At 34.0% G+C, this 12,693-nt stretch overlaps 2 protein-coding genes across 2 annotated transcripts in view; both read right to left on the minus strand.

Annotated features, from left to right (window-relative positions):
* Positions 1–112, minus strand: part of LOC107672789 (cathepsin L1-like) — a 3,075-nt gene extending 2,963 nt beyond the window's left edge. Inside the window, exon 1 of the mRNA XM_016466153.1 lies at positions 38–112. The gene's annotated coding sequence lies outside the window, so the exon portion shown is untranslated. The remainder of the gene's footprint in view (positions 1–37) is intronic.
* Positions 113–6,667: 6,555 nt separating this feature from the next.
* LOC107672710 (palmitoyltransferase ZDHHC23-like) lies at positions 6,668–12,381 on the minus strand. Its single transcript, XM_016466012.1, has 5 exons — positions 12,108–12,381; positions 10,481–10,849; positions 8,890–9,540; positions 7,045–7,212; positions 6,668–6,941 (listed from the first exon to the last, which is right to left on the minus strand). Exons 2-5 carry the CDS (start codon positions 10,600–10,602, stop codon positions 6,668–6,670), a joined length of 1,215 nt encoding a protein of 404 aa, XP_016321498.1. The 5' UTR covers positions 10,603–10,849; positions 12,108–12,381.
* Positions 12,382–12,693: the final 312 nt, after the last annotated feature.

Genomic DNA, 12,693 nt, shown 5'->3' on the forward strand with positions numbered 1-12,693 from the left:
TATATATATATATACGAAACTAAAGAAATAAACTTACCTTTGCGAGCGAAATGATTGACTGTGATTGTTTACAACTGAGCGGGTTTTAAAGCGTGCCTGAACATAGAGACGGCCTCTCATTGGCTGAGGGTGATGATGAGCCAAGTGTTCACAGCCAATCAGCATCATAGGATCGAGAACTCATCAGTGGAGTACGGTGATACTTGCTATTTTGTAACAAGATTAAAAGTTACATCCGGAAACTCTTTGCCAATATTCATGTGTTTTTAAAATAATCTTTTATAACCTACGAGGGACACTAAGCTTAAATTAAAAATACATTTGATTAGGTGTCGTGAAAATAAACGAGATTGAATGGGAATTGTAATCTGTTCGTTAAAATAAGTATTTTAATTGCTGGTTATTGCAAAGGATTCATTGTGTTCATGAGAATCGTTCGGTGCTTTTCTTTGTTCTGTGTTAATCTTCATGTTAATCTGTGCTTGTCGTGAGAAGCGTGTGCCTGAAAACGCATCATGATCAAACAGAAAATAATCAAAGTGAAAACACTTAGGCCATTGAGAAAATTCCCTTACTATGCGTTTTGAAGCGCAATCAGCGGCTTGTGTCTTGTATGACTCTTATAGTAGCCTACTTCTTAGCATTAGCTACGCTTGGTCTTTCAGTTGCAGAGAACACATGACAATTTACACATATCTTTTCATGTTTATACTTTTTTTCTTCTTAATAGGTATAACAACATAATGAACATATACTGAATATTATACACTCTTAAAAATAAAGGTGCTTCAAGTGATGCCATAGAAGAACCATTTTTGGTTCTTTAAAGAACCATCTCTTTCTTACCTTTTTATAATCTGAAGAACCTTCTTTCGCCACAAATAACCTTTTGTCAAACAGAAAGGTTCTTTCGATGTTAAAGGTTCTTTATGGAACCATTTAGACAAAAAAGGTTCTTCTACGGCATCGTGAAGCACCTTTATTTTTAAGAGTGTATACATATAAGCATCCCCATGCAGCAAAACTCTTGAATTTTCAAGAACTCTTGAACTTAAAAGTGGCAGTTAATGCAATAAAAATTAGTTGATTCCTTCAGAAATAATGCAGTTTTTTTTTTTCAAACTCATGCCAATAACCAGTCTCTCTTTCTTTTACAAATACAGGTATTTTTATATAAACATATTTACTGGCCTTGATTGTTTTTATTTGGTACATATAACAGTAGTGTTATACAGTGTTATACAAGTGCTAGCCGCTAAGGATGATGGCTTGTTATAATTAGAATAGTGTAATAAAGAATTTGGTTTATAATGAAAAGCACTTATTCAACACAAACCTTTTACAGTTACCAAAAACCACAGCACAACCACTGATATTTCTTGCATACAACATAAGCATGGAATAAAGGAAACTGAAATAAAATCTGTGGTCTGACATTTGATGGAGTGAGACTCTAAATTTACATGTAACCAGTGCAACTTAACAATGCCAAAACCCTAAAAGACGCAGTAGGATGTTACCTGTTTCACTTTACATCACTAATACAGTTTGTTCTGTGGCTTTGTGCAAGACCTCTTTATTTGTATGTTTGCATTTCTGAAGAGGAAGCAGTGACATGTTTATCTGTAGGTGTTATTGGCTACATTGCGTGAATATTGTAGGCTATGTCATGATTAATTCAGTCAATCAGCAAATTATGTCATCAGAACTTGAAAGGAGTCAGAACAAACGATCAGAGTGGAAATCAGACTTCAAACAATGCAAAAAAAAAAAAACATAATTCTGCTCCTCCTGCTGATGAGCTGCTTCATCTAGAAAGATCACTCAGAAGTCAGGAAGTGACTTTTCTTGTGGTTAACTGAATAACTGAAGAAACTGAATAAGTCCCACATGCAACTATTGGCATTTCTGGTCACAGAAGTTAAACTGTCTGCTAAGTTAATGACATTGATGTTAAATAATACTTGTGCGTGTAGTAATATTTCACAGAAATCCACAGAGATATTCAAATGCACCGAAACCTTGCATAGAATCGTTTAATCTTGTACACTGCCACCATCTGAACAGCAAAGGTAATGCATCTTGGTAGGACGAATTAAGCTGATTTTTGTTACACTTCTGACTTCGGCAATTTACAATGATCATTACTTGAAACAGTTCAGGCAACAAAGGAGACTTTAATCATAATTGCAACTCAGCTAGAGTATAATGATGTTAGGATCGGCTTGCTTTTGATCTGACTGAGGCCAGATCAGTGACTAAAACTCAACTGCCAATAAACATCTTATCATCCTAATCATATTTTCTTAAGTTATTATGATGGAAAAAGAACAACATAAACAACAAAACAAAAGAAAGGGACATAACGTTTACTGCCACAGACAAAAAAAAATAGTATATTACACAATAAAAATTAATGTAAGAATGTTTATTTTAAAAGCTAGCAATAAAAGTTTATGCGTGCATATACCAGTCCACATGGGATTATTTTCCCCATGGGGTTTTTCTGACTTCTTTTTTGCTATTAAACGCAAAAAGTATATTTAAAAAAATGATCTGCATCTGTAAATCTAGTAATATCCATTATAGACATACTGTGTTAGGTTAGTTAATATTCAGGTAACTACAGTCTTCAGTCTCCACCTCTTCTTCATCCTGTGAGCGTATGCGCTTGGGTCGCTTCTGATTTTTCAGCCGCACAGAGGACTGACCGCCAGAAAGGCCTCCAGGTTGCAATGCAGTGTCTGCGGAGTTACTTTTCCTCTTCTAAACGTCAAATGAAACATGAAACCTGATGTTACGAAAACACATTTGCAGAATACATTCAAAGACTTATTTCTAAGAAGTGTGGCACACACATTGGTCCTTATTCATGAAACATAAGCAGAATGCATTTCTGTGTAATCATTCACAAAACCACTCAGTCATATGTTGTTGCGTTGAATTCAGTGGATTCTGTTTTGTTCTTTAGGATGTGGATGAGTTTGGGATTATTACCTTATAGCAAACCACTCCAGCGATGATTCCACATAATACTATTAAACCTATGCTGCAACCCACAGAGATTATCATGATGAGCATGTCACCTAAGAGAAGATTAACACAATGTTTCATTTTTTTTCTGTTTCTTAGTATTGCACAAATGCGTGCCTATGCATAAACAAGCATCACTAAATTTATACTCAAATTATAAAGTTACAACAAAGTAAAAAAAAACCTGTGAGAATATGCAAAAACAAATCTTTAAACATAAATTACAGATCACACTCACACAAAGAAGTTTGTCAGAGCTTTAGGACGCATTTGATTCAGATGTATGTTATGGGTATTATGTTTTTGCTTTTAAACAAAGAAAGAGTTTGTTATTGCTGAGTATAGTTTTTATTGAATACTTTCCAGTAGTGGTTAACTATTGAACAGAAAAGTGCTGTAAGACTCTTTTGTGTCAAGTCCCTCATACTTGATAAATCTTAAATGAAGGTAAACAGCCATAAAATGGTTATATTTCTGTATAAATAAAAATATCATCTGTAATAACAAAAATGGGTTTAGTTTTAGCTAACCGGCAATATGCCTGGTGCTATGTTGAGGAAGATGCCTTATAAAATAAATATTCTCACCATTTTCTGTTGTTTTCACTAGCTTAATTTGTCCTTGAAGACTCCCATGCGGGAAAGTGGTGAGTTCATAACAGTAAGTCATAAAGTCACTCTCTTGTAATTTGTCCAGTATAATTCTGTGATTTGATTTTACAGAAAGACGACCAGCATAGTTGTTGTCAAATATTGTAAGTCCATGGTCAGGGCTGAACACAAAAACCTTCTGATTCGGACACTTGTTCCATACAGCTAGGGTTACTGTCATGCCACTTGTAACCTTTAAGTTAAAAGACGCACTTCCACCCAACAGAGCTCTAATCACATCTTCATCTGTCAAGGCCCCTGTGAAAAACAAACACAAAGAAGTGCAAAAAAAAAAAAAGAACCATGTAATTGTCCAAACAACAATTTTCATAATTTATCAGAAATTATGTTTGTTTGTTTTTTGAGTGTGATGAGTATATCCGTTTTTAAACAGTATATAAAAATAGCACACCTAATGAATCAGTAAATGTAAATGTTCTTTATTTTAGCTGCGTTTCAACCTGTATTTGCTTTCTCTTCCGGTATCTAACGGAGTTTCCTTAAATCTTTTTTTTTTTTTTTTCAGTTCAATTGAACAGAGGTCATTAAAGTACATTTTCATTATATTTATCACAAGATTAATACACTACCATTTAAAGGTTTTTACGCTACCGTTTAAAAAGGGCGGTAAGATTTATACATTTTTTTTTTTTAAAGAAATCAAAACTTTTATTCAGCAAGGATGGATGAAATTTATTCAAAGTGACTGTAAAGTCTTCACCTTGTTATGAAATATTTAATAAATGCTATTGTTTTGAACTTTCTATTCATCAAAGAATCCTGAAAAAATGCATCATGGTTTCCACAAACATATTAAGCAGCACAATTGTTTTCAACATTGATAATAATAATTTTAAAAAAAGTTTCTTGAGCACCAAATCAGCATTTTAGAATGACATTTTAGAAGGACATTGCTACACTGAAGACTGAAGTAATGGCTGCTGAAAATTCAGCTTTGCCATCACTGGAATAAATTACATTTTTTAAATATTAAAAAGAAAACTGTTATTTTATTATGTAATAATATTTCACAATATTAGTGTTTTTACTGTATTTATGATTTAAAAAATGCCACCTTGTTGAGCACAAGAGATTCCGTTCAAAAACACCTCACAAAAAATCTTACAGACCTCAAATTTTTTGAACGGTAGCATAACCTATATAAAACAAAAAAACAACAACAACAAAACATAGCAAATCTCTCTCTGTGTGTCACACAGTCTAATACACTCTCTCACACACATACCTGTTATAAGGGTTATTAAGACTATTGACAGATGGGTCCAGTGCTGTTCAGGCAAAAGAGAATTAGTTTGTCCAATCCTCATGGTGTCTTGTGCTATAAAAAACGTGTGATGCCGATACATTTCTCAGCATAGACAGACTGTAACCACAAAGACAGCCCTGATGGCTTTATATCACATAAGGTGGGGGCAGGGTAAATCACATCTTTAAAAAAAATGCAAAAGAAAACTTAATGTAAAGAATGATCACGTCTAAGATCTGTATAGCAGAGCAGATGTGATTGTTGTACATTCTTGCCATTTTTAAATTAGTGAGAGATTTTAAACCTTTGATACTCTTTGTACACTACAATTTGTTTAAATATAAATTTAAGCTTTACATTGCTTATATCAATCTTTTTTAATTAAAATTATAATATTTTAGTGTTGTAGCTTCACTTTATTTTCCGTATTTGTAGGAGGAAGCGTTTTTTTCTGTTTTGCTCTCAATCTACATTGTGGTTGCACAGAGGCAAGAGGGCCAGCATTGCTCTAAAAACACTTCCTGTCTTTTTCATCTGCAAAGGTAGGTAGGTCACTCACGACCCTTCCACAGTAATCAACACAACTAATGACTCTTAGTAAAGCGAGTGGCAGTCTATTTACTGTGCATGACAGGATTCATTTAATTAATGTTTTTACACATATGAAAGCTCATTAATTTAAGATGACAATCCAGAACTGTAAAGTACACCTCAGCATAACTTAACACTGCTGTTCAGTGAGCACTGAACACAGAAACCTGTAATTACATCATTTCATACAACATCATTTGTCCTGAGAGAGTACACTACAAAGGTAGCAGCATATTTACAATTACAAGGATTTATACATTTGGTGTAAAATGTATTTTTTGTATTATTAGCATTTGGCAGGCTGATAAAACTTCTTAAGTAATCTTTTCAGATTTAAAGGGATAGTTCACCCCAAAAATAAAAATTATAGAAAAAAAATTGTACACTGTCTCTTCCTATTCAACGTCCCTGTCCTAACTGATAGTTATGAAATATCAAGAGAACTTTGAAACAACATGAGGGTGAGTAAAGGATGGGGGAAAAAATGTCAGGTGAACTATCCCTTTAAAATATTTAGCTCAATCCTAAATATATCTAATAATCACTTATACATTTCTTAATTGCAGTAATGCAGGAATATTTCAGGATGTCACATTTATTTTCTCGGTTCTATCATCAGATCAAGTTTTCATAATATTTCTTACACTAGTCATTAAAAACACACACACACACACACACACCACACACACACACAGACACACACACTTGATTGCAACTCAGATTACAAAGTTGCCCTTCACTTAAGCATGTTTCATTCATACAGTTTGGTTATTTATGCCATAAAGTTGTAGTCATTCATACAGTTTGGTTATTTATGCCATAAAGTTGTAGTCATTCATACAGTTTGGTTATTTATGCCATAAAGTTGCAGAGTTTTGTTATATTTCATGAAAACATGGCTGTGGTCACATATCACATTGAACCCAACTCAATATGTCCATACAGATGACCACTGGAATAAAAATCTAAAAAAATATGTTTGCTCATCAATTTAAACATTTTACCAGATGAAAACAAGGTAAATGTGTCAACCAACTCTTTAGGCCTAACCAGACGCTTAGTTGTTTAACATTTTGTATAATTATAGTTTAAATACCACCCAGGATCATGTCTATAGTCCCTTGACTCATACCATGACTGTGAAGGTGAAAGGGGAACCGTTCTCATCCATGTTCATTGTGAGGAACTGAATCCAGTTCTGGAGGAAGCCTCGTGAATACATGCCAGTCTCCACAACCAGGCCACAGAAGCGCCGTCTGCCAGTTTTGTTGTGCAAAGCAATCTGAGCTTCACGTTCTGTTACGTTGTAACTGACATTGATGATCTGAAGGATGAACAGGTGGAGCAGACCGCCTGTTATGATAACGCTGTACCACACACATGTAAAGCACAGCGCTGTGCTATACACACAAACACACACAAAAGTGTTACATTAGGCTGAAAACATACTGTGTATGTGCATATTTTCCATTAAATACATATATAAAGTAATGGATGGTGTACCTGTATTGGTTATAGACTCCAGGGCAGTATAACATGGCTGTGAATAGACTCTGTCGTGGACATACACTCCGTAACACCAAACTGATCCCGTAGAATGATGTCACCAGGAAAAGAAGGAGCGTCAAAATGAACTGCCTGTGATTGGCTTGACCTACACAGCTGTTTATCCTGTCATGGAAAGTCACATACATACAAAGACACAAATAATAAGCAGCCACTTAAACACACTTAAAGACATTTCCTTTCAAACAGTTTAGAACAGTTACACTATTTTCTCTCGTCAATGTAGCTTTAATTAGAATTCTGTGGCTCATGGCATGTTCATTTTTTTTTTGTGCCTGTGTGTGTGTTGAAGTAGCATGGAGACAGATTGGCCTGGTGAGAGCTCCCTTTACTGTGCTGAAAGCTGTGTTCCTGTGGCCTTTGCACATGTCTCACCAGCCTGCCTGCTCCAGTGACGTCTTTTGGGAATCAGCTTGAACATATGTGTGTGTCTGATGGGGTAGGGAACACATGCATACAAGTGTGAAAAGATCAGAAAATGAATCAAATCATTTGCATGAGCACTAATTTAAACAATTCATTTTGGAATTGTTAAACTATTTCTGTAGCAGAGATTTGCAATAAGTTAAATATCTTATAAGGAAAGGCACAAATAACAACATTAAAATGAATATTTGAAACAACAGAAAATATATTCAGTTGACTGATTATCCAACAAACACAAGCGTAAAGTTATATTTTTAATGAACATCTAAAATTACAATGAAATGGTAAGTCTGTGAAACTGAGATGACTAAAATGAAGCTAAAATGTGAACTTTATGAATGAAAGCAGATGGCCACATTGCTCTCTCTCCTAGTATTGTTCATAAATCATAAATCATCAATTCATAAAGAACTTTTTTAAGATTTTGAATATTTATTTTATGTAAAAGTTTTAAAGTAATTATTGAATAATAAAAAATTTAATATGATAATAATTTATAAAAGTCTAAATTTGTAAAAGACATCATAATAAAAAAGAATAAAATATAAGAATAAACACTTTTATAAATTATACAAGGCATATTTGCTATACAAAACCTATAAATGGAATAAAATTACATCCATAAAGTGACTTTTTATTTACTTTTGAAACACAACAGATTTCTGCCCTGCCCATATCCAGTTCTATCCGCATATATATGTATATATATATACACTACCACTTAAAAATTTGGGGTTGGAAAGATTTTTGAAAAAGAAATGATTAATTTTTTTCAGAAAGGATGCATTGAATTGATCACAAGTAAGGACTTTTATAATATTACAAACAATTTCTATTTCTAATAAATGCTGTTCTTTTGAACTTTCAAATAATCAAGCAATGTATTTCCATAATAATATTAAGCACAGCAACTGTTTCCAACATTGATAATAATAAGAAATGTTTCTTGAGCACCAAATCAGCATATTAGAATGATTTCCAATGAATCATGTGACACTGAAGACTGGAATAGTACTAACAAGCTGAAAATTCCGTTTTTCCATCACATGAATAAAAAACATTTTAAAAGATATTTAAAAAAATAAAAATAAAAAAATAGTTATATTACCGGTAATTGTAAAAATCTCTCACAATATTGCTGTTTTACTGTATTTTTTAATAAATGCAGCCTTGGTAAGCATAAGAGACTTTTTCTAAAAACTTTGAAAAATCTTACCGACACCATATTTTTGAATGGCAGTATAACGATAGATTGTTTTGTCCTTTAGAGAATATTTAAATAATGTTCAATTCACTTCACACTAGGAATGAAGTGCTCATACTCAATTTTTAAAGAAGAAGGAATGAGAAACCCACCAAACACAGTGGTGGTCCATTCGAAGGACACATGCCCCACAGATCCTGCAGTGCCCTGCCCTTGGTGGGCGCACCTGTAGGCACACAAGGCATAACTTCTTCTTTCCTTCCTTTTCCCCATTTGACTGGCTGATTCCTTTGCAGGGGGCGGAGTCTCCAGGTATGTTTGTGCTCTGATTGGTTGTACAGATACTGTTAATTCCCTGAGCTAATGATTGGGATTTGACAAAGCCTGGTCCTTGTTTGGTGCGCACAAGGGAGATAAGCGTCAACATCATGCCTGTCGTCACAGTAACCAGCTGCAGATTACTGACGTCTCCTCTGGGAACTATCTCAGTAAGGAAAAGGTAGTACATGTAGGCAAGGGAGAAAAGTGCCAAGCTAAGGAAAAACAATGTGCGTCTTTTCCTTCTGTGAGTCACGTAGTAATACCAAAGCACCAGTCCTGGTAGGACAGTTAAGACTACAACTCCCAACATACAGTTAATTGCTGCTACTCGCAACAGGCCAGGAATTAATACCATGGGAGGTAAGACAGAGATTTCCAATCGAAGGGGTCCTATGGCACAACATGGCAAACCCAAACGATCAGCCATACAAGAGATGAAACGAGAGAAGATGTCTGGCTTGTCTGGCTCTCCTCTGACTAACCTATTGAGAAGGAGTGACAAATTCACCATTCATCATTTAAACACTATTATGTTATCAGTTTTATGTGTGGAAATGACAAGTTGCAAATGATCTCATTGTGTGTCCCTTGTGAAAAAGAAGCACACTTCAGAATATTTTTTTAAAAAGAGCACTTTTTACAGAATGAATACAATTTAAAAGAATATACTTAACTGCTGACTGAATGTAATGTTTTCAGATACTTACGTTCATTGCAATTAAATCAAAATTAATTATATTTTAAATTTATATTAAATGCAATTAGAAAATGTTCATAGTGCTTTTATTAAGTGGGACCTAAGTATATCTTTATATTTAATTTTCTAATTACTAACATGGTTAAAGTGAAATATGGTTAAATGTACTTACGAATATACTGACAAATAGCCTTTGTCATGTATTTAAACATATTTTTAAAAACACGTGTAATAAAGTTGAAATTTAGTAATATATTAACTTTAAATGTAGTATTGAATAAAACACTACAGATAAAATTATAATCAAGTACTTTACATGTGCCTTAGTATGTCAGTCAGCACATTAAAATACTGTGTACTTTACAGAACGACAAAGGATTATTAAAACATGATTTTAATTTGACATTATTACAAAGCACACTGTTTAAAATGCTTTACACTTAGGTGGCCATTTATTTAGTCAATATTATATTATCTGCAAGTACAGTTTTTTAAAATATACACATTTAGGATTTGCAGTACACTACAAGGGCACATTCATTACAATTAAGAGCATTTCTTTTTCACAAGGGGTTACAAGGATTTAAAAAAAACAATTTGGACCAACATGAAGGTGCAAATGGACAAAATTATTTAATTAAACTACACTTTAAAAAGTTTATATCAACAAATGTAATGTAAAACCATCTCTGCATGCCATGATCTTAACCTGGTTGACCTCTGACCTTTCACAGGCATCATCGAGTTCTTCACAGTCACAGCAGCAGTAATCTCTTTGCTGGTCGATGTCTCCACAGCAGCACAGAGGGTCATCTGGTTCCGGGGGCTTAAAACGTTCTCGTTTCATCTCTTTATGTCAGAGACAACCTGCTTCCACTGTGAAATCAAGCTTTCTTTGAGAGCAGGTTAGATCACATTTAGTCAGCTGAATGAAAAGTTCAATATTTGCAAGTAATTCAACTTGCAACAAGGCTGTTGGTAGTTTTTGCAGTTAGTTGACAGAACAGAAGACTGCAGATTTCTTGTTCAGCTTCCTTACTGGTCATCTGCTCTTTACATCAGAAGTTTCTTGTAAAAATCATGCGTTCCACTGTCTGAAAAAAACAAACAAACAAACAAACATAAAAATGAAGATAATGATTTTCTCCTTATAATATCACTTTACAAAAATGTTTTTCTTGTTGATCTTAATTGTTATTGAACAATTCACAATGAGCAATTAACAGATTTATGAAGTGTGCAAATCAATAACTCCTTTACCACAGCCATCCTGGTTCTTTTGTGTAATTTTAGAGAACAACAGACGTTCAATTCTTTCTTAGATTTAACAGTGAACTTCACCAGATGGATTGATTCTGATTTCTTTTATTTTTATTTTATTTCGAATGAATTTAGCTCTTTTAGATTAGAGATTGTTTTGTTATCATCATCATGGAAATAAATATATATAATAAAAGGTTCCATTAGTTAATGTTAGTTCATAACATGAACAAACAATGAACAATACATTTATTTATTAATCTTTGTTAATGTTAATGAAAATACAGTTGTTCATAGTTAGTTCATGTTAATTCACAGTGCATTAACTAATGGTAACAAGCACAAATTTTGATTTTAATAATGCATTATTAAATATTTAAATTAACATTAACTAAGATTAATAAATGCTGTAGAAGTATTGTTCATGCTTAGTTCATGTTAACTAAAGTAGTTAACTAATGTTAACTAATGGACCTTATTGTAAAGTGTTACTATTATAAATACAAAAATATTCAATGGAGGTTAATATTTTTTATTGTCAATTTACACACTTGTGGCCTAAACACACGAACTAGTTTTAGGTCACAGAGGAACAGCACTTAGTTAGGTGTCTAACACATCTAAGATATCTAGCCTAACGCATGCTTTTCTCACTTGGGAGCTGACACTGGCACAGACATTCAGGAGGACACACATTAACATAAGGACTGGTCTAGAAATAATCTGCATGTAGTGTATAAGTGCAGAAAATATTAATATCTGAATCCGCTCTTTGTATCTTGAATTAAGGCCATATCACGTCTCATGTGGATCCCGTAATTGGGCCATCAAAAAACTTTTCCCTGAGAGGCCGTTCTCCATTACAGTTGTCTGATAGAGAAAATAATTGAGTGGCATGTGTTTGACATGTTCTAAATTACATCTGTTCCCTAGAGTAAACAAAAGGTTTGCCCTTGAGTGTGCTGTGATTTAAAATGAACCCTACATAGGGTGATTATAATTTCTGAAGGCCACTTAAAATATATATCAGCAATAATTTTATTTTGAAACCTTTTAAAACCGATCAAAGTATTCTTAACATCAATCCGTTACCTGGTTTAACAGCCTCAAAACAGGCGGAAATGCATCCCACATGAAGTTCTTCAGTTTATAGGCTACATCAAATTGTGGTGAGTCTTAATTAGTTCCTCATCTTCTGTGATGCACTTATAGCTTTTTTTGTTTGTTTGTTTGTTTATTTGTTGTTGTTTTTTGTTTAGCCTTAGATGTCAAGACGTCATCCATAGAAATCCAGCTGAAGTTTTCCAGTTAATCCGATTTTTTTTTTCCTGTCAAATGATTACTTCCCGTAAAAGAACGCAGATGGAAGTCCAGGCTCGTCTACGTTTCATTTAAAAACGAAAGCAAAATATTTGTTTAAAAAAAAAAAAAAAGTTAACTCCTTAAAATACCTCCAATAAACAGAAAGGCGCGTCCTTGTAGGGTTGATCAGGCTATGAGGTGCAGCTCGTGAAGATCCTCAGGACTGTCCGGCAGGCAGTGATAGATAACTCTGCGCGCTCGAGCTCCACTCTCTCAAGCGTTCTGAGAGGGTAGGCGCGTGAGAGGGATCTGTTTACAGGCGTTGTTACCGATTAGGGTTGGGTGGCGGCGTTGCAAAAGGAAGCTGGCAGGTGTT

The sequence above is a fragment of the Sinocyclocheilus anshuiensis genome, unplaced genomic scaffold (genome assembly GCF_001515605.1).
Source record: "Sinocyclocheilus anshuiensis isolate Anshui unplaced genomic scaffold, SAMN03320099.WGS_v1.1 scaffold88, whole genome shotgun sequence".
Taxonomy (NCBI): Eukaryota; Metazoa; Chordata; class Actinopteri; order Cypriniformes; family Cyprinidae; genus Sinocyclocheilus; species Sinocyclocheilus anshuiensis.

What these genes read in the sequence shown, in the direction of transcription:
- LOC107672710 (XM_016466012.1), bottom strand. Translation starts at nt 10,602, where the DNA reads ATGAAACGAGAACGTTTTAAGCCCCCGGAACCAGATGACCCTCTGTGC. An exon ending in CTCGATGATGCCTGTGAAAG is followed by an intron (nt 9,541 to 10,480) that starts GTCAGAGGTCAA and finishes CCTTCTCAATAG; the next exon opens with GTTAGTCAGAGGAGAGCCAG. An exon ending in ATGGACCACCACTGTGTTTG is followed by an intron (nt 7,213 to 8,889) that starts GTGGGTTTCTCA and finishes TTTCCATGACAG; the next exon opens with GATAAACAGCTGTGTAGGTC.